Source organism: Prunus persica, chromosome G1, assembly GCF_000346465.2.
Source record: "Prunus persica cultivar Lovell chromosome G1, Prunus_persica_NCBIv2, whole genome shotgun sequence".
In the NCBI taxonomy this organism is placed as follows: domain Eukaryota; kingdom Viridiplantae; phylum Streptophyta; class Magnoliopsida; order Rosales; family Rosaceae; genus Prunus; species Prunus persica.
This window is the reverse complement of record NC_034009.1, coordinates 35,219,497-35,245,761: the sequence shown is the minus strand read 5'-3', so window position 1 is coordinate 35,245,761 and position 26,265 is coordinate 35,219,497. Positions and strand designations below refer to the sequence as shown.

General features: G+C 37.3%; 3 protein-coding genes and 1 long non-coding RNA gene across 4 annotated transcripts; 1 reads left to right on the top strand and 3 right to left on the bottom strand.

Annotated features, from left to right (window-relative positions):
- LOC18789806 (aspartyl protease family protein At5g10770) lies at positions 1-2,247 on the bottom strand. Its single transcript, XM_007223501.2, has 2 exons — positions 1,939-2,247; positions 1-1,777 (listed from the first exon to the last, which is right to left on the bottom strand). The coding sequence occupies exons 1-2, from the start codon at positions 2,144-2,146 to the stop codon at positions 477-479; spliced, it is 1,509 nt and encodes a 502-aa protein (XP_007223563.2). The 5' UTR covers positions 2,147-2,247; the 3' UTR covers positions 1-476.
- LOC109946613 lies at positions 3,138-4,161 on the top strand. The gene is made up of 2 exons (XR_002269731.1): positions 3,138-3,651; positions 3,781-4,161. It is a non-coding gene; the product is annotated as an uncharacterized LOC109946613 (long non-coding RNA).
- On the bottom strand, positions 8,754-12,622 carry LOC18790946 (aspartyl protease family protein At5g10770). Its single transcript, XM_020559502.1, has 2 exons — positions 12,366-12,622; positions 8,754-10,307 (listed from the first exon to the last, which is right to left on the bottom strand). Exons 1-2 carry the CDS (start codon positions 12,529-12,531, stop codon positions 9,013-9,015), a joined length of 1,461 nt encoding a protein of 486 aa, XP_020415091.1. The 5' UTR covers positions 12,532-12,622; the 3' UTR covers positions 8,754-9,012.
- LOC18791105 (aspartyl protease family protein At5g10770) lies at positions 14,706-16,732 on the bottom strand. Its single transcript, XM_007224475.2, has 2 exons — positions 16,325-16,732; positions 14,706-16,210 (listed from the first exon to the last, which is right to left on the bottom strand). The coding sequence occupies exons 1-2, from the start codon at positions 16,530-16,532 to the stop codon at positions 14,904-14,906; spliced, it is 1,515 nt and encodes a 504-aa protein (XP_007224537.2). The 5' UTR covers positions 16,533-16,732; the 3' UTR covers positions 14,706-14,903.

The window sequence follows — 26,265 nt, the reverse complement described above, 5'->3', positions numbered from 1 at the left end:
TGAAGGTTAATGGCACATATTGTAATTTAATTGATAATACTAGGACAAATATTATCTTAAATGACAGCATATTTCGAATTTGGGTTTATCTTAAATATATCTATATATATAAAGCAAAAGGCAGAGAATGGTGAAACATTCAAAATGTCAGAAATACCCTTGGTTAACGCAAACATTAAAAATTAAAATTAAAAAAAAAAACAGATAAAAGATCCTATTTTTATGGAACACAACTACCCATTATCTTTTTTAATTCTAAAATAATTTAAAATTTTTTTTAAAAAAAATCTTTTGCAAGTGCGGAAGCGAGTGCAAAGAGGCTAGTATTTAGAAAATAAGAATAAGAACCTAAAAAAGAAAACCAGGAGACACAGACTTACCAACACACAAAATTTACATTACACAGAAATATGATTTATTCTATAGCTAGCAAGCTGTTTGTATTACAATCATACCCCATGGACGATCGTCATTACTCAAGCGCAACCTGCAGGGGCAAATCCGACTTTTCCTCCAGCGACGTCATACACAACCTTCAACCTCCTCTGTTGAACATTCCCAATAATCCCAACCTCACTGTCATCCATGTTTCCGGCAAATGCCAAGCAAACCTGATCCGCGCTCACCCCGTACAGTATCCCCGTCGCGTCCAACTCCTGCGTAAGCCCGCCGTCAAACACGAACGAAATCTTCGGATACGACACCGTTTTGAAGCTGCTCAAGTTGTAGCAAGTGTCGAGTATCGAGACCGCCTGAGTCAGCGGATAGCTCTTCATCCTCTGACGAAACGCCGCCTTCAACGCGTTGTACGCCGTCGGCGGCAGGCGCGTGATCAACGTTCCGGAATCTATGATTGTCCGCGAAGACGAAAAGACCGAAGACGAAATCGGCAATTTAGTTCCGCCGACGTTGATCCCGACGACATTGAGGCCGTAAAACGAGTGGCCTAGGGGGACGGTGGAGAGGGCCGTGAACTTGACGGCATTGGAAGATCTGCCGCCTTTGCCGAAGCTGAGGTAGCCGGTGGAGCACGAGGTGGAGGGGAGGCAGTAGGAGAAGTACCGGTTGTATTTATTGGCGGTTTGTTCGACGATGGAGGTGTTGCTCCGGCCGAGACCGAGCATACCGGCAGAGCCGCCGAAAAGGCCTTTGTTCTTTAGGCCGCAGCCGAAGAGGAAACCTTCAAAAATGTCCGTCGGGGTCAATGTAAGCTTTTCGCTGCCAAAGACCCCGACAGAGAAGGAGTTGTCTCCGTAACGGGTGCCGTAGAGGCAGGCGGAGGTGGAGGCGGAGCAGCCGTGTTGGACGCCGATGGATGAGAGCTGAGTACACGCGGCGGTGGTACATGAGATTTTTTTGTATGAGGCGGAGAGAAAAGGGTTGAAGATGGGCTCTCTCTGTTTGTAACAAGACTGAGTAGCAGAACATGCCTTGCATTGGGTCCAGGTGAGGTCGCTGCCGGTGTCGAAGGCGAGGGAGAGTTGCTTGGCGGGTGTACCGAGGCTGACGGTGACAATGTAGTTCCCTGTGCCGATAACGAGACCAGACTTGGCGGGGAGGGTGGTGGCGGCGGATTGGGTGAGTGGGTCTTTGTTGTTGTTGTGGTTGAGGCGGGAGTGGATTGAGTTGACTCGGGCTTGGTCTTGCTTGAGGATTTGAGCATGGTATTTTTCATCACAAGTTGTGGTTGAAGTTTTTGATGATTTGTGGAAATTGGAGCATGGCCCATGTTTGTGCACCACTTTCAGTACCGATGATGCCTTGTTAATGTTATGACCTGAGATCATTGAAACATGTATGCATAGAGAGAGAGAGAGAGAGAGAGAGAGAGAGAGAGAGAGACAGAGACAGAGTGTGTGTGTGTGTGTTAGAGATACATAAATGCACATAAAATGGGGTTTGAAATTAATATATATATATAATATGGGATGAATTAACCTTTGGTGGAGGGGCTGCAGGTGGTTGCTGGTAGAAGAGACTTCACTTCAACTGTGTGAGTGGTATGTGGGAGAGGGTGGGGTTTTGTATCTCTTGCTGCCAAAGCAAATCCGTTCTCGAAAGAGCAGAGACTTAGGCATAGAAATACAGAGAAGAAAGCCATGAAAAACCTAAGGAAGGAGGAGCTAGAAATAATGGGAGTTGCCATGAATAATTAACAAGAGTGCCTCTAGATTATTGAGTTGCTGCTGTAATGTAAGCATACTCTTGGCCCTATATAGGCTAATTGGAGACAGGGATGTCAACTAGTCAAGTCTCTCTAGACTTCTGTAGACTCCATATTTAGCCTTCTCAACACGTCAAATAACGTCAAATAATTAGTTATTTTTGAGGTAAATTGTATTTTCACCGTCAGGCATAATTTACAGTTGATTCTTAAAAAATATTAGATAATTTGAAAATTATTTAAAACATATAATTGTACTCTATAAAATAAACAAACGCAATATTTTAAGAAAACATTAAGTCTTTAAGGGTCTGTTTGGTATTTGATTTGAGTCCAATTTTATAAACTCAAAAACTGATTTTAAATTCAAAAGCCCAAAAACTCGTTTGGTAGGTCTATTTTTAAAAATCCAATTCCAAAACAAATTTTAAAAGACCTTTTTTTCTTTTGTGTTTTGTGGATATTTCCTATTGAGAGGGAGTCCGATTTACCTGTTACTAAAGTTCCTGTGCCCCCTGTTTCCCTGCTAATTTCATGACATGTGGCAAGCCACTTAAAACCACTTAACTTTGTTTACTCTTTTTGCTTCTTTTTGCTTTTTTTTTCTTTTTTTCTTTTTCTCCCTGTTATGCCCCTTTCTCTCTTCTCTCCCCCTCCCTCCGTCGTCTCCTCTCCTCTTCTTCTTTTTTTGTTATCTTTTCCAGATCTCTACCTCCACATTCTCTCTCTCTCTCTCTCTCTCTCTCTCTCTCTCTCTCTCTCTCTCTTCTTTTTTTTTTTTGCTTTTGCTTTTGCTTTGTTTTTCTTTTTCTCTCATCTCCTTTTTTATTTCTTTTTTTAGTTTCTCCTTCACCCCCTTTTTCCCTACCTTCTCTTATCTTTTCCGCTCATTTTTCCCTTACCAGCCCAAAACAACACATGGACTCGAGCCGAAACACCAGCTCTAAACCCTAAACCCTAAACCCTCAAGGGGCAGAACTGGGAGAAAAAGCAAAAAAAACAAACAATAAAAAGAAGCAAAAAGAGTTAACAGAGTTAAGTGGTGTTAAGTGGCTTGCCACATGTCACGAAACTAGCAGGGAAACAGGAGGCCACAGGAACTTTGGTAACAGGTAAACAGGACTCATTGAGAGGGGCGATAGCATACTAAACTCACACACACTATGCGGATGCTAGGACTCGAATCCAAGACCTTGTCTGAGGGAGTAAATACTCCAAACCACTACACCAATGGGGTCATTTGCAAAAAGACCCTTATTATTCAAAACAAAACAAATGCGTTTTTCTTGAATTTTTTTTCTCTTGTCGTTGGATCTGCTGGTTCGCTCTGTGCTACTGGTTCTCACTCAAGCTAGCTTCCATGGGAGAAGCTTGAAGCTCGCGTGCTCTCTCTCTCTCTCTCTCTCTCTCTCTCTATCTTTTCGTCCATCTCTCCTCCTCGCTCTCATCAGTTCAAACCCTAGAAATTGGGGATTTTGAAATCAAATGTCAGTTTGCTTTTTCTATTCCCTTTGTCTTTTGGTTTCTTGAATTTTTTTGGATAGCTGGGTTTTGTTTGTTGGTAATGTGAGTTTCTGATTAAATTTGATAATTGGTTTCTTTTGTCTGGTATATAGAACCACCTTGTTCCAAGGGCTTTCAAGGTTGAGAGGTACAAAGACAAAGAAATATCTGGGGTTGAAGCTGAAAGGGGAGATTCTAGTGGATCCAAAGATCTCGGCCGTTGTAGCAAGGTTTGACGACAATCATCTCTCTTTCTCATTTTACAATATGATTGGTTGCTGAGAGCATTTAACAATCTCTCTTTCTCACTTTATTTTTATTCAGTATCTTGTTCTTTGATTTTATAATTAGACGTATGCTTATGAATGGGCAGATTTGCTTATGAACAGTTCTCAATTTCTTCTATTTTACTCTCTTATGAAACACTTAAACCGCTGTTATGTTTTGTCTCCTTTTGATCATTGTGTATACCCAACTGTGCACTTATTGATGTATTGATACTGTTCAATTACCACTCTATCATGGAATTAGCCCCAATTGAATGTTAAACATTCTGTTGTGGTACTACAGAATATACACCAATTAAGCACATGCATATACACAATAGGACATGAGATTGCTTTCATGTAGACTTCATTAGTTTACACAGCAAGTGTAAGTGGGCTTGGAAAGAAACAACTTTTAAGGTTTTCCAACAAGAGGTAGCTTTCAATTCAAAATAAGCAGACAAATTCCCAGTACTGATGGGCCCACTATAATCGTTAACAAAATCAAAAAGTTTTGATTCGGGAATCCATATTTCCACATCTCAAACTCCTTTTTTCTTTGAATTATGGGGAAGGAATATCAGTGTTACCTTTACAGAAAGACAGCTTAGATAAAAAGGAGATTAGTAATGATGTTAGTGTAACGCACATGCAGAAACTGAAGAGTAAAAAAAGGAAAAAGAAAAAAAAAAGGTGATGAGATAACGGATCAGATCCTGATCAAAGCCCAAAAGCAAAAGTCTAAATGATATTTGTATATATCTCTGCATCACTGGGACACAAAACTGTCTGATTTTGATTCATGAAACACATGGCCTTGCTTTTAATTTCACTACCTCCCAACTTATGTTTTTTTAACTTTATCCCAAATTTCCTAAAGAAAGAACGTGGCGGTTTCCTAGGTACACGAACCGCACCCTATAATTCTTATCCCACTCCACCTCCCAAAAATCCAAATTACAAATTACAAAATTAAAAGAAAAATGAAAATGGAAGTTATATAAAGATGGGAGTTGTCTGGTATATGATCAATAATTAGTGGCTCCCCTTGAGGATTATCCTTTTTGTTTATGTTTTATTAGTCTTTTTGTACGCGCTTTCTCATATGTGAGATATTTTTTTTAAATCACGTGCTCTACGTATTACTTACAAAATTTCGTAAATATTTTTTCGCAATTGTATTTATATAAATATTGATTTCAACAGTTTCATATTAACTGGGGTAATTGAATAAGAGAAAAGATTGCCTCACAAGAAGCCTGTGGATTAGTTAGTTTAGTAAGTATTGCTTTGGGATGAAGGCTGCAGCAATTAACCCCAGTTAATAAATTAATAATCATTTTGGATTAGTTAGTTTAGTAAGTATTGCTTTGGGTGTGGCAAAGTAAAGGAGATAAAGAAAAGAAGATGGAGAGAGAAAGTGTGGAAAAGAGAGGAGGGAGAGTTCTCTCTCTCACTGTTGCTTTCCTTTACTCTCTTTAGCTAAGCCTGCTCACCGACAATTACAACTTACAAGCAAGCAACAAGGACCATCAAATGCCAAAGGGCGTATATTTTCTCCCATTTCCTTGCTTTATCTGATCTCTTTCTATGGTCAAAGGCCCACATCAGGAAGTAGTAATCTTTATCAAAAGGTCCTTGCTTTATCATCATCACTTCCTCTTCAAGCTCAATAAAATGTTTGAAACCCTAAACCCTAGATCAGGGAAGAAAAAAAGCAACAAGGCAATCAAACAGCACTCACCCAACTGACCAAAAAGAATACAGAGAAGAATTTTATAAATTTCTCAGATAGAATTACAACAACAAAGACGTGAGAATGAGAAAGCTCAGAACCATACCATGATAGCAAGTTAGAAAAGAGAAGGGCAGAGGAAAGAAAAGCATAAGAAAAAAGGCTATCTTCTTCTGCACAGTCTCCTCCACTGGAGAAAAACTTCCCTGCCATGGGTATGCTATGGTCAGCTGTCCACGTCAGTGTCCCAGCCTAATGAGATGACGCCAGCTGTTAATAACTTTTGACTCTATCTTTTATTCTTTTTTTAAAAGAAACTTTCTATTTAATATTTTGATAATATTTTTAGTGGGGAGAAAATTTCTAAAATACCCTCCTACTCATTCCAATCTCCTCTTCTGATCAAAAACCCACGTGATTTCTCTTCTTGGTTTAGGAACGAAAATTCTTTCTTTTCTCCGTCAATATCATCTGTGGGAGCAAAGTTTCATATTTCCCATAAAACAAACAAGAAATACTTTATTTAGCTATTTGGATGTATTTTTGAAGGTTGCATTTTTTTTAAAGTGCATATGTAATTCTTTCAAATCATTCAAAATCATTTTCTTCAAATAACACTTCAAAAGGAAAGATGGGTGGTATTGTTCCCCTGTACAAAAGTGTAACATTTGCCAAATAACAAAACAAAAAGAAATGGAACACACTAGCCAGCACATATATATAAGCGTAATTTTGTCCAGCAAAAGATATACATTATTTTTCTTTGCGAAGTGTAACAATGGCCTCTACACATCAAAATGATCAAATTTTCAGATGCCTTTGTTCAAATAAGATATTCAACCAAAAATTAGAAAATTAATATAAGGCATTGTCATATTAGGATTAGAAACGATAAGGACGATCTACCTATTGTCAACCAACCTATATCAATCTTAACATCCACGAAATTGGTTGAAACCATTGAAAGACAAATCCTACACCACTACTTAACCACATGATATCACATTTTAAATTTCATCCACATGGATATTAAAGCAAATATAAGAGTCAGTTAATATCATGAATCAAACCTAACTTAAAGTACTTGATGGTCTGTGGCTGTCTCCCTCTCTCTATCTCTCTGTGTCCTCTGATTTTTGCTACCTAAGTGTTGAGGTTCAAAAAATCCACTGTTGGGCCCGAATAAATTCTCGGCCTAGTACGACACCTAACTTGGGAAGAAACCTAATTTAGGTACGCAAGAGTTCATCATATACGCTTGCACACGTGCCACGCCAAGCAAATAAGCAACACGCCACACTACAAGTTTAAGTGGACCCAAGCCACGCGAATGCCTTGGGCTTGCTGATTGGGTTGTGGTATAGATGGTTACGAGCTTTCATGAGGCCTATTGATGAGCTGAGAAATGGAAGTTTTGGGCTGCTTGGGAATCCCGAAACTCAAGTCCATTTCTTGAGCCCAAATATGTGGGTAAACATAAAGGAGAGAAAATAGCTCATTACCTTAGAAAAGATAGCCCATCACTTTGGGAAGTTGGCCCATCCCTTTAGTGAACTAGCGCCTTTACCTTAAAGAATGGCCCAAGTGACCAACAAAATATTTGAAAGTCTCCGGTACATGGTTGGAGACAAAACCATGATAAAAGCCAAAAGCCACTCACATTTGCAGGCTGCTGGGAATCTCCAGCACATGGCCAAAGACAAATCCAACGCAAGCCATCAGAAAAACCAAGGGATACTTGAGCAAAACACCCTTCAAACCAGTGTACATACCCATTTCTTTCCCCCCCATCAGATCTAGCCATAGAAGAGGGGAGTAAAGAAGGAAGAAAGATGGCTGAAAATGGGAGTTCTCTACTGAGGCAGCTGTGAGAAGAGCATTGAGCTCCCAAAATCTCTGTTTTTGTGCAATTGGGCAGAGAGAATTTCACCAAATAGGATAAGTCAAAGGAATGGAGAAGAAATGAAGGAAAAAAGCTTGGCCAAATTGGATAGAAACTATTAGGGTTTCTTGAAAAAAAGTAGCTTCTAATGCCTATAAAAAGAAGCATTTCCTACCAATTATCTCAACCTACATCTAGAGAGCAAGCTTCATCTCTCATCTCTGAAACTCTGCAATTTCGTGCCCTATTCCTCCATCTCCTTCTATTTTCTCTTCTGGCAAGCTTTTGTCAGGCTGCTGAAAAACTACCAAAAACACCCAATACTCCACCACTAGCCACAACCACGTCCAGAGAGCAAGCTTCCTCTCTCACTTGCAAAACCTAGCAAATTCGTGCTATATTCATCATTCTCTCCCATTTTCCCTTTTTTGGTAGACTGTTTTAACATTTGACAGAGCCTCTGTCAAGCTGGTGGAAAAACACTTAAGCCACCCATTGCCCTCATCTCTCTCCCCCTCTCTCTCCACAACAAATCCTTTTAGAATCCCTTCCCTCATGCCTTAAAAACTCTATTTCTCATAGGAAATCTCAATCATTTCTCTCTCTCATGCTAAATTCATGAATGCTTAGCTCCCATGCCACAAGCTTCTCATGCCAAGCTAAGAATTTATCTGTAAGCTGTTGTTATTTTTGTTGGTGAAGGTAACCAAAGTGTTTCTTAAGGCTTCACTATCCTTTAGAAGCATTCTTGGGGCTTGATCTTTGAACTTAAACACAAGAGATAATTTTATCAATTCGCTCCTTATAGCAGCCTAGCCCATTTGTAGCTGCCGAAAAAAAAAAGCCCATACACAAAGCAATCAGAAAGTGGTTAGTTAAGGATAGGCAGCCCAAGACACAGACTGCAGACTGACGAGCCTTTCCGCTGAAACCAATACACTGAACCCTAGGCACTGGTTAAAATTTGAAGCTGAACCACCCCAAGCCCAAGCCAAAGCCTTCCCAATTCATTGACCTTTTCTTTTTTTATTTTCTTTTAGGTCCTTCTTAAGACATTTTGTGCTAAAGTTGGCCTGGTCGAGTCCAAAAGCAAAACAAGCCCAAACTAGGAGATGGAGATTAGTGTTCTACTTTTGCTATTTCAAAAGAGAAACAGCACATTAACACGTGGCATTACTTCAAAACACCGACAACATACGTGAGTTAGGAGAATTGATTAGGGCAATAAACCCCTTTTTGTATTTGAGTTGGAATTTTCCTTCCAATACATTCGATTATTTTATTATTATATAAAATACTATCGCTTGATTGGTCATTAGACTATTTTATACAAGTAGTGGGGAAAGGTAAGAATTGGATACTTCCCAATACAATCCCATTACAGAAAAATATGGAACACAATGCTTTATTCTATAGCTAGCAGTTTGTGTTACAATTATGCCCCATGGACGATGTTCATTACTCAGGGGCAACTTGCAGGGGCAAATCCGACTTTTCCACCAGCCACGTCATACACCACCTCCAACCGCTTCTGTTGAACATTCCCAATAATCCCAATGTCACTATCATCCTTGTTTCCCGCAAACGCCAAACAAACCTGCGAATCACTTACCGCCAACAATATCCCGGCCGCGTCCAAGTCCACCGTAACCCCGTCCCCAAATCCAAACGCAATATCCGGAAACGACACCGTCTCGTAGCCACTGACATTGTAACACGTGTCCAGCAGCGAAAACGACATAGTCATCGTGTAGTTTTTCATACCCTCCCGAAACGCGTCCCGCAAAGCCGTGTATGCAGTCGCCGGCAGCCTCGTGATCACCGTCCCCGAGTCGATGATGGTTCCCGAAGACGAAAAGACCGAGGACGCAACCGGCAGCTGGCACCCGCCTACGCTGATGCCGGTGAGGCCGAGGCCATAAAACGACGACTCTCTTTCGGATAACGTGGTGAGCTTGGTGAACTTGACGCCGTTAGCGGAGCCTCCTCCGTTGCCGAAGGTGAGATGACCGGTGGAGCTGGAAGTTGACGGAAGGCAGTAGGAGAAGAAGCGGTTGTATTTCATGGCGGTTTGTTCTACGAGGGAGATGTTGTTTCGGCCGAGACCGAGCAAACCGGCAGAGCCGTTGAAAAGGCCTTGGTTGTCTTGGCCACAGCCGAAGAGGAAACCTTCAAAAACGTCCATGGAGGTCAATGTAAGCTTTTCTTTGGCGAAATCCCCGATGGAGAAGGACCCGTCACCGTACCGGATGCCGTAAAGGCAGGAGGACGAGGCGGAGGAGCAACGGTGTGGGATGCCGGCGGATGAGAGTTGAGTACACGTGGCGGATGTACAGGATAAGTTTTTGTATGAGGCAGAGAGAGAAGGGTCGAAGATGGGCTCGCTCTGTGTGTAACAATATCGAAGACATGGGCGGCATTGGGTCCAGGTGAGGTCGCTGCCGGTGTCGAATTCGAGAGAGAGTTGCTTGGCGGGTGTGCCGAGACCGACGGTGACTAAGTAGTTCGGTGAGCCCAGAAGGAGACCGGACTTGGCTGGGAGGGTGGCGGAGGCGGAGGATTGGGTGAATGGGTCGTGGATTCTGTAGTTGAGGCGGGAGTGGATTGAGTTGACTCGGGCTTCGTCTTGCTTGAGGATTTGAGCGTGGTATTTGTCATCACTTTTTGTGGTTGAAGTTTTGGATGATTTGTGGAATATAGAGCATGGCCCATGCTTGTGTACCACTTCCAATATTGATGCCTTGTTATTGGTATGACCTGGTCATTGAAAGGGATGAGTGTATGTATACATGTGACTCTTTATGCATATATTCACAATTATATCCATCTGTGCATGCCTGCCACTAGTTTACGGGTAACAAGACCATGCATGCCATGTGGGTGAGAGAGACACAAAGGTAATGGGGCACGGGGGCTATGTTATTTTGTTGTTTTTCTTTGTTACTATATATGCCCTACAAATTCTATTTTTCCAGGCATATACCCATCATTCTATAAATTTATGTGTAAAACGCAATTTCAAACTTAAATGACCAGTAGGATATAAGAGGTCGTAGTATTCATATGTTTTTACATCATTGCCATCAAACTTCATATTTTATTTATAATTTATTCCAAGCCTTTCATTAACTGCCATAATTGTAATTAAAACTCCCTATTAATAGCATATCAATCACCCCATTTCTTTCGGTTGCCATTCTCTCTAGCATATGGCCCCTTAAAATTGCAAATAAAAAAAATAATATGTAAATTACATATCCAATAATGCACATATGAAAAATATAAATATAAATATATACCTATAACAATATCGGTATATTATTTACCGAAAAAATTTGACAAAAATAGGTCAGTTACTTCGTAATTGAAATTTTCGTACATTTTTCATAAATTAAAAATAGGTACACAATAATTTATAGAAAATAGGTACGTTGTATAATTGAAATTTATACACATTTTTATAAATTAAAAATATGCACATTATTTAGAAGAAAAAAATAAGTTCATTATACTAGAAAATTTGTTTTACCAGGTATACATTATTAGAGAAAAAAAATAGGTACATTATTTATAGAAAAAAATAGATACAAAATTCAGCAGAAAAAATAGGTTCATCATACTAGGTAAATTGTTTTACTAGGTACATTATTAGAGGAAAAAAAATTGATACATTATTTTGAGAGAAAAAATAGGCTCATGTAAAAAAAATATTTTCATAAAACAAACAATAAAAATATGATCAAATATATTTTCATAAAACAATAAAAAAGAAAAAAATAGGTACAATATTTGGAGAAAAATAGGTTCATTAAAAAAAATATTTTAAAAACAAAACAATAAATAGATTATCAAATTATTTTTCAATATAATTAGAACGTACACTATTATTCATAAAACTATAATAAAAAGAATACCGGTCGTATAATTCATAAAAAGAAAACAACATTAATTCCTAAATTTAATATTGAATTTAAATTACTAATACTTTAAATAGATTACTAGTCGTAATTCATAGAAGAAAAACACCATTAATTCAAAAATAGATTACTAGTCGTAAAATAGATTAATAATACTTCAATGTGGAATTTAATATTTAATTTCAAATAAATTTTTGAATTAGTTCCTACATCCATTATAACTATTTGGAGATCTTTCTAAATTCAACGGGTGTCATTAGTTACACCCCCTATAACTTATTAACTTATAAATATGGGTAGTTTTGGAATCCGAAAAATACAATAAATCAAATTTTAAGTTATTTTAGGTAACTTGCTTAGTTGGATCATAATCATCGGGTATTATTTGAAAAAATTGGGTATTTTAAATAGAAAACTAAAGGAAAGGGTTGTAGGTAACTTAAAATGAATTTTATTGGTCTAAGCTCAATTTACTATAAATAAAAAAAAAGAGTAAATTTGGTTTAGATTTTTTTTTGGCCAAGCACGGGGCTCTTTATGTGTGTTTTTTTTTTTAAAAAAAAAAGATCAACTAGTGTAGTGATTTAGAATAATAGCTTTTTTATGGAAGGTTCTAGAGTTGAGTCATAGCATTTGTGTAGTGTGTATAAGTTTAATATGCTAAACTTAAAAAAAAAATGTGTATGTTTTTCTATGCATATGAATATTAGAGGGAATTTCACAGTCTCTACTCCCATGCGCCATTGGAATTAACAGCGTATATAGCCAGACAATATATGAATATTGAATATATATATATATATATATATATATAGGGGGAGAGAGAGAGAGAGAGAGAGAGAGAGAGAGAGAGAGAGAATTAACAGCGTAATTAAAATGGGGTTTGAAATGAATTAACCTTTGGTGGAGGGGGTGCAGGTGGTTGCTGGTAGAAGAGAGTTTATTTCTACTGTGTGAGTAGTGTGTGGCGGAAGGTGGGGTTCTGGACTTGTTGCTGCCAGAGCAATAATGGCCTTTTCGAAAGAGCAGAGAATTAGGAACAGAAACACAGAGAAGAAACCCATGAAAAAACCTGAGGAAAGAGGAGGAGCTAGAAATGAATATAGTTAACAAGCCTAGCTAGCTGTAGATTTAAGTTTAAGCATACTATTGGCCTTATATAAACTATTTGGAGGGTTTAATTTTCTAGCATTTGCTCCATACCATCGTTCTCAAACCCCGCCCTAACCCGTTACAATTTTTTTGTTGTCATTTTTTGGTCGATCGACTTTGTCCACCCGTTCTCTTATGTTAATTATCTTTCAAGGAAAAGACAAAAAATGAAAATGAAGGTAAGAAGGTTCTCTGTCAATACACATACATACATTATGCATACAATATGTCAATAGTGTAATTAATACCAAGTGGACTCGGAGTCTGGAAGGAAGGTACTGCATGCATCATGCATGCGTTTCTGTTCCTTCCTAGTCACGACTCACGACTACTCATGGGTCCCAAAGTCAATGAGTCAACAGAGTCCATAGTTAAACTGATCAAACAATCAGTTTAACTATATCCGTACACCAAACTTTGGAATGTTCACTAATCTTTCTTCAAACTGCTGTTTTTCGAGTTGTTAAGAATATTTATTCCATATCTAAAGTTCTAGGTTCAGTTTATAATATCACTTCAATACAAAAATAAAAACCATATTGTCTTCCTTTTGCTTTTTAAAACACAAATGTTATATTAAAAAAAGAATAGTAAATTAAGCTTAGACTCATAAAATTCATTTTTAATCACCTGTAGTTCTTCTCTTTATTTTTCTATTTAAAATATCCAATTTTTTCAAATAAAACCTTATGACTAAGATCCAACTAAGCAAGTTACCTAATCTAACTTAAAATATGATTTATTATATTTTTCAGATTCCAAAACTACCCCTATTTACAAATTAACCTGTTATATGGTAGGTGTATTAAGTCTTAGTACCTGGAATTAGCCTGCAATTCAGTACTTGTTTTTTTGGTAACTGCAATTCAATACTCTTTATGCATCATTTTTTTATTATGATTTACTTATGATTTAAATAATATACCCAACTCATTTAACGCATTTTTGAAAATAATGTACCAAATATTTTATAAAAATAATTTACCTATTATCATCTATATATATAAAGCAAAAGGCAGAGAATGTTAAAACATTCAAAATGCCAAAAAATGCCATTGGTTAATGCAAATATTAAGAATTGAAATTATTAATTAAATGAGGATATTATAGTAAATTCACACTTTTTCATATTAAAAAAATAAAATTAAAAGAAAATTCAAATAATGGATCCTATTTTTATGAAACACAACTACCAATTATCTTTTTTAATTCTAAAATAAATTTTTTTTAAAAAAAATCCTCTCGCAAGCGCAGAAGCGCACGCAAAGAGGCTAGTACAAGATAATAGGTAAATTATTTATTAAGTAAATTTAGGTTTTACCCATAAAAAAATTTTCACTTTTGAAAAAAGCCAAAGCTTTTTCAAAAAAGACAGAAAAACCTCTCAACTTTCAAACCAAAGACATGCAAATGTAAAAGATTCCTTAAGAAATCAAAAAATAAATAAGGGCAATTTTGTCCATTTCGGCTTCTTTTAAAAATTTTCTCTCTCCTTTGGGCTTTTCCAAAATCTCCCAAATTATTATCAATAAGAGATAATAGATAAATTGACATTATCAATATAAGATAACGTACCTCTTTTTAAAATACATAATGTTCCTATTATCAATAAAAGATAATAAGGTACAATATAAGTACATGTCATACAGGTAAATTATTTTTATTTAAAAATGAGCACCATTGTAGGCACATTGTAAAAATAATATACGTGCCATTTATATATAATAAAAACAAATTCCAATCAGTACATCAATTATTTTGATTATTACTTTTTATGAAATCAATACAAATTTACGGCAAGGAAGGGATCATGCATCCAAGAGACTATACAGTGTTTATTAGGAAAAGAATCAATGTACAGTTGCAAACAAACGAAGGTTAATGGCACATATTGTAATTTAATTGATAATACTAGGACAAATATTATCTTAAATGACAGCAAATTTCGAATTTGGGTTTATCTTAAATATTTAGAAATAGTTAAATTATCTATATATATAAAGCAATGCAGAGAATGGTAAATTATTTAAAATACCAAAAAATGCCCTTAATTAATACAAACATTAAAAATTGAAATTATTAATTAAATAAGGATAATATGATAAATTCATATTAAAATAAAATCAGATAATAGATTCTACTTTTATAGAACATAACTATTTATATTACCTTTTCTTAATTCTAAAAACAATATATATTTAAAAGAAAACCAATTGACACAAGATCATGCATGTGCCAGGGGCCAGTATCTAGAAAATAAGAACTACATGGGTATTTCCCTTACTCAAGGGCAACCTTCAGGGGCAAATCCGACTTTTCCTCCAGCGACGTCATACACAACCTCCAACCTCTTCTGTTGAACATTCCCAATAATCCCAAAGTCACTATCATCCTCGTTTCCGGCAAACGCCAAGCAAACCTGCGAAGGACTTATCAGAAGCAATATCCCGGTCGCGTCCGAGTCCACCGTAAGTCCATCCCCAAACATAAACGCTATCTTCGGATACGTCACCGTGTTCAAGCCGCTGAAATCGTAACACGTGTCCAGCAACAAAAACGACTCAGTCAGCGTGTAGTTCTTCATCGCCTCCCGAAACGCGCCCCGCAACGCCGCGTATGCCGTCGCCGGCAACCGCGTGATCACAGTCCCCGAGTCGATGATCGTTCCAGAAGACGAAAAGACTGAGGGCTCAATCGACAGCTGGCTCCCACCGACTTTGATGCCGGCGAGGCCGAGGCCGTAAAACGACTCGCTTTGGGATGACGTGATGAGCTTCGTGAACTTAACGCCGTTAGCGGAGCCTCCGTCTCCGAAGGTGAGGTGACCGGTGGAGCTGGAAGTAGACGGGAGGCAGTAGGAGAAGAACCGGTTGTATTTATTGGCGGTTTGTTCGACGAGGGAGGTGCTGCTCCGGCCGAGACCGAGCAAACCGGCGGATCCGCTGAAAAGGCCTTCGTTATCTAGGCCGCAGCCGAAGAGGAAACCTTCAAAAACGTCCGTGGGGGTCAATGTAAGCTTTTCGCTGCCAAAGACCCCGATAGTGAAGGACATGTCTCCGTACCCGGCGGCGTAGAGGCAGGCGGAGGTGGAGGCGGAGCAGCGGTGTTCGATGCCGGAGGATGAGAGCTGAGTACACGCGGCGGTGGTACATGAGATATTTTTGTATGAGGCGGAGAGAGAAGGGTCGAAGATGGGCTCAGTCTGATTGTAACAAGACTGAGTAGCAGAACATGCCTTGCATTGGGTCCAGGTGAGGTCGCTGCCAGTGTCGAAGACGAGGGAGAGTTGCTTGGCGGGTGTACCGAGGCCGACGGTGACAATGTAGTTCGGTGAGCCGATAACAATACCGGACTTGGCGGGGAGGGTGGTAGCAGCGGATTGGGTGAGTGGGTCTTTGATTCTGCTGTTGTTGTTGTGGTTGAGGCGGGAGTGGATGGAGTTGACTCGGGCTTGGTCTTGCTTGAGGATTTGAGCATGGTATTTTTCATCACTAGTTGTGGTTGAAGTTTTTGATGATTTGTGGAATTTGGAGCATGGCCCATGTTTGTGCACCACTTTCAATACCGATGATGCCTTGTTATTGTTATGACCTGAGATCATCGAAACATGTATGCATAGAGAGAGAGAGTGTGTGTTAGAGATACATAAATGCATTGAAATTAAGTTTTATATATATATATATATATAATATGGGATGAATTAACCTTTGGTGGAGGGGCTGCAGGTGGTTGCTGGTAGAAGAGAGTTTACTTCAACTGTGTGAGTGGTATGTGGCAGAAGGTGGGGTTTTGTATCTCTTGCTGCCGAAGCAAATCCGTTCTCGAAAGAGCAGAGAATTAGGCATAGAAGTACAGAGAAGAAACCCATGAAAAACCTAAGGAAGGAGGAGCTAAAAATAATGGGAGTTTCCATGAATAATTAACAAGATTACCTCTAGATTATTGAGTTGCTGCTGTAATGTAAGCATACCCTTGGCCTTATATAGGCTAATTGGAGACAGGGACGATGTCAACTGGGGTTATCGGGCTTAGGGTTCGTTTGGCGTAAGCTGGATTAAATATTGAGCTACTTTTGGTGTTACGTCGGATTAAATAGTTGAATTGTAAAAATAGTGAAGACCTATGTTTGATTCTGTGTCGGACTAAAAAATAATTATTTTATTAATTTCTCTCTCTTTTTCTGTTTTTATTTTTTTTCCTAGCATTTCTCTCTCTCTCTCTCTCTCTCTCTCTCTCTCTCTCTCTCTCTTTTCTTTTTGTTATCGTGTTTTTTTTTTCCTTCCTATTTCATTAAAAAAAAAGTTGTAATTCAAGCCAAGGGTTGGACTGCATGCTCAAAATAGCGTTCTCGCTAATTTACGAACCACATTTCAGCATTGCTATATTAGACAAGTGAGTCCGGAGCTTTTTTACACTGATGAACTATATAATCCCATTTAAGTTAATCCCCTCCATTATCAAATATGGATTTCAAGTACTATACAACACAGTCCAGTCCAATAAGACATAATGAGACATACCAAACATGGCATTAATTTCCAAGCATTTACTGATGACAAATATTTTCAATTCATAATTGCCTAACACCCAACTAGTCAAGTCTATGTAGACTCCATATACAACATTCTCAACACGTTGAATAATTTGTTATTTTGAAGTAAATTGTATTTCAACCATCTGAGTCGTAATTTACAGTTGATTTTTATGAAATATTAGACAATTGAAAGCTATTTAAAACATCTAATTATAGTCGTTTAACTAATTATCCAACTAACAACTGAGTCCACGAAGACCACACCAATCATCCAACTAATTGAAAGTATTACAAGAAAACAAAGTGTTGTTTAATTTAAACAATTGGTCTCTATCATTAGTTCTTTTCAAAAATTATTACTGGAAAAATACTATTTTCATTTGTTTATAAATTACTATATTCTGCACTCGGACATCTATGTTCTTAATCTGGCTCATCAATTCAGTTATCTATTGATATTTTCCTTAAACAGTTCGTCGAAATGCCTCAAAAAGGTTGAGGTAGAAACTAATTGTATTTACCACTATATTCTTATGATCCAGACTAAATACTTATCATTTCTGTACTTGAAGATATTTGAGATTAAGACAATCGTTGTCACAATAATGTAATTGCCTTAGTAGAATTAAAGAAAATGAGCGGTCCAGCAAAGTTATCTTGTGTTTGTTTGATTGTGAATGGGCCATCCCTAATTTCTGGTGCGAATAAATTAACAGCAGGAATCTTTTATCAGAGAGCGAAGATGATTAATTGGAATCTTGCTTGGGTGTGGGGTAGACAGAGAGGTTGTAGTGGGTGGTGGAAGAAAGCTGGAATCTGTCCCAAAAGATGAGTGAGTGAGAGATACTGATGGAGATTTTAGATGGCTTAACTTCCAATCATCCTGCAGTTTCCATTGCCAACAAATGATGTTTTTGATAGGCTTCATCTCCTTTACGCATTTGCCAATTTGGCATGCCCCAATTATTATTTTTCATCCTTTAATTTCCCAATTTCCCCACTCGGATATTGCACTGTGCACCATTGAAAAAGATGAAAAGGGTTTAATAAAAAGAAAAAAGCTTTCTTTGAATCTCTGGATAAAATCTTAACAACCCATATATACTATAAGTTATCATGTCTTTGAATCTCAAATACTAACCTTGATCAGACATTGTGAATAAGAATCTTCTTCTCCAACTCGGCTCTTTATCTCTATCTCTGGATGGGGTGAGTTTTCTGTTATGAGTGTATTTTAGCCGATACAAAAGGGACCTTATTTATAAGCATCTGTTCCGGTACCTTACCCATCAAGGAGTACTCAAACAGATTTTGTTTACTTAGGAATTGGATGTTTTAATCCATATAGAATTAGGAATCCTTAAGATACTCCTATCTCAATGTAAACGCACTGTTTGATTGAGTATCCTACTTGTATTAGGATTAATACTTCCTGATCAATTAGAGCTCCTCCAAACCAGATATGATTAGAAGACCACAATTTAGACTAAGACACGGATTTGTCTTACAGTCTCCCACTTGGTTAAATAATCGCTAAGGAAAACTCGTATTGATCACTTTAAGGCCTTGTGAAAGTATATCCAGATAAAATTCCCACTAAGTTGTTAATGAAGAAAAATTATAAGAGACTTATTGATCATACAGTTATCAAAGTCTTTATATTCACACTTAAAACTCTTCAACACCACATAAGGCTTCGATCAAGATTAAAACTTTAGAATGTAGATGACCTTACTGAAAGTGCTTTAAACAAAAGTCATCTAATTCCTTTGTCCCTATAAATGACTAACAAGGTCTCAATTTGCATAACAAAAATTACAAACTGTCATGAATACAATCTTCTCATGGCTAGCTTAAATGCATGCTATGCCACCCACACATATTCAAGTAATCACATGTGCATATAAACTACATTGCATAAATATACTATATTCGAATCCTTAAACTGAAAATCATCCAAATTAAAACACCACTCTATGAATTTAAATAGAAAATAGCAAAACTAGTTAAACTACCAGAACTTGATAAAACTCCCATTGTTTTAGTCATCCAAATGAACTGTCAATCCCAAGCTAATCACATGTCTGTGAAAAACAACATTTGGTAACCCCTTAGTAAGTGGATCTGCAACCATTTCATTTGTGCCAATGTGCTCCAACACAGTATGCCCATCTCTAGTCTTTTCTTTGACAGCAAAGAATTTAACTTCCAGAATTCTTGATGCCTTTGTTCTTTTATTCCCTTTTGCAAAAAGTACTCTTGCACTGTTATTATTCCAAAGATGTATAGGTTGTTGAATTGATTCAACCACACCCAAACTAGTGATAAAGTTCTTTAATCACATAGCTTGAGTGGTTACTTCATAACAAGCCAGAAATTCTGCCAATATAGTCAATGCAATTGTGAGTGGTTGCTTGTTACTTCTCCATGATATTGCTGCTCAAATAGGAAAACATATCCTAATGTAGATTTCAAGTCATCTTTGCAACTTGCAAAATCTGCATCAGCATAACCTTCTACTTCCAGTCTGTCACTTCTTTTGTAAACCAACTTATAGTCTTTTGTTCTCTGCAAATATCTCATGACTCTTTTACCAGCAATCCAATATGCTTGTCCAGGATTTGACTAAAATCTTCCCAATACACTTACTATAAAAGTAATATCAGGTCTTGTGCATACTTGTGCACACATGAGACTCCCCACTAATGATGCATAAGGTTTATCTGCCATCTCAAGCTTTCCTTGATCAGTCTTTGGTGCTTGATTAGTACTAAATTTATCTCCCTTCGAAATAGGCACATCTGACCTTGCACAGCCTTGCATGTTAAACCTTTTGAGTATCTTTTCTATATAAGTTTTCTATGATAGTCCCAACAAACCTCTCTTTCTATTTCTGCTAATTTCGATTCCTAAAATGTATGAGGCTTCTCCCAAATCTGTCATTGTCGAAATGTTTAGCCAGGAATGCCTTGCAATCGTGTAACATGGACATGTTGGTGCAAGCTAGCAGAATGTCATCTACATAAAGAATCAGAATTATGAAGTGACTCCTACTCATCTTCATGTAAATGCACTTATCTAAGACATTCTCTGTAAAACCATATAGTTTAACAACTTCATTGAATCTTATACCACTCTCTAGATGCTTGTTTTAGACTATAGATTGATTTACACAACTTGCAAACCAGATTTTCTCCATTCTCTTGAATGAAACCTTCTGGTTGTTGCATATAAATTTCTTCCTCCAAGTTTCCATTCAAGAATGTAGTCTTAACATCTATTTGAGGCAAGTGTAAATCAAAATGAGCTACTAGTGCCATGATCACTTGCAAGGAGTCTTTTGTTATGACAAGTGAATAGGTCTCATTGAAATTAATTCATTCTTTCTGTGTGAACCCCTTAGTAACCAATCTAGCCTTATATCTATTTATCCACCCCTTCGAATTTCTCTTGGTTTTGAACACTCACTTGTAGCCAATTGGTTTGCTCCCTTATGGTAAAGGCACAAGCTCCCAAACTCCATTATTTTCCATGGAACCTAATTATGATTTCAAAACAGCCCACCAATTTTCATTTTTGTTACTCATCATTGCTTGCTTGAAGTTCATAGGATCCTCAATGTCATTCACATTATGCTCTGAGTCTTGAAGGTAAACATAATCATTATGTAAAGCACGTTTCTTTGGTCTTTCTGACCTTCTTAGTCCTGCATTTGTCTGATTATTAGTTCCTTCTTGTGTTTGAACTACATCTTGATTTTCGGGTAGTAAAACTTGATTTTCTTGAGTTTCTTCTTCAGTGACCATAGGGTCTGTACCAGTTTGCCCTTCTTGGTTGTTTTGTTTGCCATTCAAGTCAAAACTTAGTAACACCAAAATGTCAGTTTGTATTGTTTCCCCAGTTTCTGCAATATCTTCATCAAACTCAAAATTTTCATCTTCGATTGTCTCACCTTCAGATTCTATAAACATTGCCCTCTGAGTTTCTACAAATCTGGTAGTGTTTTTAGGACAATAGAATCTGTATCCTTTAGTTCTATCTAGATATCCTATGAAATAACCACTTACAGTTCTCGAATCCAGCTTCTTTTCCATAGGGTTATAAAGCTTTGCCTCTATCTTGCAGCCCTATGTTTTCAAATGTTTCAAGCGTAATTTTTTCTTATTCCAAACTTCATAAGGGATATTGTTGATACCCTTGTTTGGTACTCGATTGAGTATGTGATTTGATGTGTTCAAAGCTTCTCCCCACAGAAAAATTGGTAAGTTTGTGCATCACATCATGCTTCTTATCATATCCTTTAGAGTTCTGTTTCTCCTCTATGCAATTCGATTTTGCTGTGGAGTCTATGGATTAGTGTATTGAGCAATGATTCCTTCTTGCTATAGAAACCTTGCAAAAGGACCAAGATTCCTCCAAGCTCATCGAATCTCCCATAGAACTCTCCTCCTCTGTCAGGCCTTACAACTTTTATCTTTAGGTCTAGTTGGTTTTCCACACTACTACAAAAAGTGAAAAAGACGACCAGAAAACAATGACGGTCTAAGTGAAAACCGTCGTGGTTTTTAAAAAGACGACGGTTCTAAAAACACCGTCGTGTAATACCACCTTAGACAACTAAAAAATGGAGATTCAAATGGCTGTTCAAAAACAACGACGTACCTAATTAAACAACCGACGTCTATTTGAAACAGATTTCCGCAATGTAAAATCAAAGCAAACAAAGAACGGCAGAAGTTATGAATAGACCGACGTAGAAAGTAAAGACGACGATTTCAATAAAAGCCGCCGTTTTTACTCATAAAATAACACGACGAGGTTTTCGTATAAGACGCCGTATAATTACAAACAAATCCACGGCTTTAAAATACAAAATAATCTTAACAGATGACACAGATTTGCAATCAGAGAGACAATTTTTTGGAAGTTGATCAACGTCGTTGCAAATTTGCAATCAGAGAGACAATTTTCAACGACGGTTATATTATACCTAACGACGTTTAAAAACAAATCAACGTCGCTCAACAAATATATTACGTCGTCTTAGTCTTACTTAAGACGACGAAAAACGACGACAGTAGTAAAAAAACAGTCGTTGTTTTTATATTCTTATTTTATTTAAATCTGTCGTGTTAGTTAAAAACGACGGCATAACAAAAAACCGTCGTTTTGTTTCAAACTGAATTAATTTAAAATTTCTTCAGGAAAGCAAAATCTATTTATAATTTCCTCGGGTTAGTAATATTGCGTCGTGTTAGTTTACAAATTCTAGAACATTAATTTCCCTCATTTTAAATTTCCTCGGGAAAGAAAAATCTATTTATCACGCTTTGTAATTGAAAACTAAAACTGAAAGAAGTCTGGAAAAAAAACTCTATTTATAATTTAAAAATAAAATCCACGTCGGTTGTAGTACACTTAACGACGTTTAACAAAATAATCTACGTCGGTAATTATAAATCTACCGCCATCTTACCTTAATATAGACGACGAGAAAAGACGACGGTAGAACAGAAAACCGCCGTTGTTTCAGTTTCTTTAACAGTTTGGTCCTTTATCTTTCTGCAGACTTGTATAGTTCAAAGCATTGACAATGTCTTCTTCTTCTTCTGAAGCTCTACGGATTCGATTGCTCATGCTTAAATCTGACGGATCTTCTTAGTCAAAAAAATCAAGCAGAGGATCAAGCACATCTGATTTTCAGATTTCCCTGAGAAGCGAACTTTCCTTCGACAACGAGTGGAGGCCAGGCTTGCATCTCTTTTGATGGAAAGCAAGGAGTATTCAGAAGCACTAAGTGTCCTATCAGGCTTGATCAAGGAAGTGAGAAGGCTAGTTGACAAGCTTCTTCTTGTCAACTAGCCTAAATGTAAGCTCAATTTCTCTTTGAGAAAGACCTCCAAATTATTGTCTTTGAGATGTGAGAGACAGTGTCTCTGAGAGAGGAAGAACTTGGAACCCTAAATGTAAACCGCGAAAATGAATGAAAGCGACAAATTTATAGAATAAATTTTTAAAACCAACGGCGGTCCTTACCAAAAAACCGCCGTTTAAATTGTAAAATCAACGTCGGTATTACTGACGTATATTACAGAACTCCACGTCGGTACATTAATAATCACGACGTCTTAAATAATCTACCATGACGCGAGTTATTACTTATGTACTTTAATTTTTGAGTTTACTACGACGGTACCTACAACACTACTGTCGTATTTATTTACCACGTCCGAAGTTAAATTTACCGTCGTATTTTGTACTTTATACGTCGTAGTTATATGTACCCGCCGTATTATTTTTTTGAAATGATTTTATATGTAAGCAACTTTTCGTCTACTTGACTTACACATTAGTTATTTTTATATTCTTATTTTATTTAAATCTGTCATCCAAAAAAGAAACTTTACATATTGCAGAATATTAATTTCCTTCGTTTTAAATTTCCTCTGGAAAAAGAACTCTATTTATAACGCACTGTAATTGAAAAATAAACTGAAAGGTCACGGGAAAAAAAATTATATTCATAATTTAAAAATTAAAATCCACGTCGGTTATATTAAACCTAACGACGTTAAATGAAATGATTCCACGTCGAACGAAAAATATTTCGTCGTGTTAGTTAAAAACGACGTAGTTAAATGTAACCGCCGTATTATTTTTTTGAAATGGTTTTATATGTAAGCAACTTTTGAACTTACACATGCACTGTTTCCAAACCCGATTAAAAATTTCAATCTCCAGAGAAACCTTTTCGTCTTTTTTCCTTGTCAGAGCATTGTCAGAGTTTCTCATCGTCTTCCTCTCGTCTTCTTCGTCGTCCTTGAACTTAAACATCGATCATCTTCCTCTTGCTTTCATTGCACGCAAAAGGTAAGCTTTCATTTTCACTATTTTGGTTACTGTTTTGCATGCTCATACGTTTTTTGTTTGAAAAATCTTTTTACCTTTTTTCTGGCCAAAATCATTGTACTTCTTTCCAAATTTGATAAAATATACAGACAAAGAGGGAAAGTTTCCAACTTTGAAGACAACTACCTCAACTAAATAAGACGACGGTAGACCACGACGGTTCGTCAGTTGTTCTAGCGTCGTCTGAAAATTGACAAAGTTGTTTTTAAAATAATAGTCTTTTTTTATATGCTTGTTTAATTGCAGGTTTGATTTCTCTGAACAATGGTTTTTGTTTTTCCCTTATTTGATAAAATATAAAGAAAAAGAAACTAGGGTTGGTATCTAATATAGACGACAAAATATCTTATTGTTTTACGTCGTGTGAATGTTAATACCACGACGGTGTATTACTATTAACGTCGTATGAACATAAATACCACGACGTTATATAAATAATAGTTTACCACGACGGTGTATTACTATTGACGTCGTGTGAACATATATACCACGACGTTATATAAATAATGGTTTTAAACATTTATTACGTCTGAGATTATTTCATTGCGTCGTCTAAAATCATATCATACGTCGTATTTTTTTAATACCGTCGTTTGTGTTCTTAATGTTTTCCTGAAATATTTTCACTTGCAGTTTTGTCTGTTAAAATGGTTTCTCAACAACAAACTAAGGATTCTGGCTCCAAGAAGCTTGGAATGGTAGCTCCTCAAGACAAGTCTTCGAAGGAGATGAAGTCTTCGAAGAAGATGAAGTTTGCTTCATCATCTGCTGAGACAGAACCAACCAGCCAGACAACAATCTCTGATGATTCAAAGACTGGTCGAGGTATGAGCACAATGCCTCGTGTTGTGAAGAGAAAGCTTCAGAAACTGAGGCCAATTGTTGAGTACAATAAAAGGGGGAAAGGTGTTGGCCAAGCACATATTGAGATGCAGTCGTATATTGGTGTGTTGGCACGCTCCAGGATCCCACTTGTGGACAAGAAATGGTCCCAAATCCCCAAGGATATAAAGGAGCAGATTTGGGAAGCAGTTGACATGGCTTTTGTCGTAGGCCAAGGGGGCAAGACCTCTGTTTTAGCTTCTGCTTCCAGAAATGGAAGGATTTCAAGTCTACACTAACGAGGCATTATATCCTTCCATACACCAATGACAGGGAGAAATTAAGCCAACCCCCTGAAACATATAAATTCATAGAGAAAGCACAATGGGATGCCTTTGTAGCTTCAAGGCTATCCAAAGATTTTGAGTCTGTGCATTCTCAACATGCACAGATTAGGAAGAAACTCGAGTACAATCATCGATTGTCTCGAAAAGGATATGCTGGATTGGAGGATCAATTGGAGGAAACCATGCCTGGGGTAGAAATTGATCGATCTACCTTATGGAAGAGAGCTAGACAGGACAAACATGGTAACATCCCTGATCCAAAGGTGGCAGAGAAAGCAAAATTAATTGTAAGCCTACTATCACTCTGTTTTAAATTTTTATTAAACTGTGAATTATTCTTATTACGTCGTATGTTATATTTTTCGTCGTGTGAATGATATTACCACGTCGAAAAGTTTTTAAAAACGTCGTTAAAGGTCTAAATAGGAATCACTACTAATTTTCTGTAATTATAGCATAAGACGTCGGTGGTTCATTTTCGCGTCGTTTGAATGATATTACCACGTCGAAACTTTTTTAAAAACGTCGTTAACGGTCTAAATAGGAATCACTACTCTGTTTTCTTTAATTATAGCATAAGACGTCGGTTGTTTATTCATTTCGTCGTTTTAAATAAATAACCACGTCGGTATAACTACCGTCGTGATAAGTTATAATAACGTCGGTTTATACGTTATTGCGTCGTGTGAAATTATATAATACGTCGTTTGTAAATAAATAACCGTCGTGTGTTTTTTTGTTTATCTTTGTTTTAGGATGAATTGCAGAAACAAGTCTCGGAAGGCAAAGTCAGAGTAGATGGCAGCAATGATGTGCTGACCATGGCTTTGGGCCCCGAGCATCCAGGCAGAGTGAGGAGAGTTGGTGCTGGTGTTTCCCCAAGGCAATATTTCAATTTGCCCAAACCACAGAGGGTGAGCTTTGACGACCGTTTGAAGGACAGTTTAAGAGTTCTCCTTCAAGAAGAGACTAAAAAGATGGAGGCTAAGGCAAGGGAAGAAGCCTTAAGGATGGAGGCTAGGACAAAACAATTG

Bases quoted from the DNA above. Each gene is read 5' to 3' on its own strand.
- LOC18789806 (XM_007223501.2), bottom strand. From the start codon at position 2,146: ATGGCAACTCCCATTATTTCTAGCTCCTCCTTCCTTAGGTTTTTCATG. The intron at 1,778-1,938 runs GTTAATTCATCC...CAATGATCTCAG, and splicing joins CTGCAGCCCCTCCACCAAAG to GTCATAACATTAACAAGGCA.
- LOC18790946 (XM_020559502.1), bottom strand. From the start codon at position 12,531: ATGGGTTTCTTCTCTGTGTTTCTGTTCCTAATTCTCTGCTCTTTCGAA. The intron at 10,308-12,365 runs GTTAATTCATTT...TTCAATGACCAG, and splicing joins CTGCACCCCCTCCACCAAAG to GTCATACCAATAACAAGGCA.
- LOC18791105 (XM_007224475.2), bottom strand. From the start codon at position 16,532: ATGGAAACTCCCATTATTTTTAGCTCCTCCTTCCTTAGGTTTTTCATG. The intron at 16,211-16,324 runs GTTAATTCATCC...CGATGATCTCAG, and splicing joins CTGCAGCCCCTCCACCAAAG to GTCATAACAATAACAAGGCA.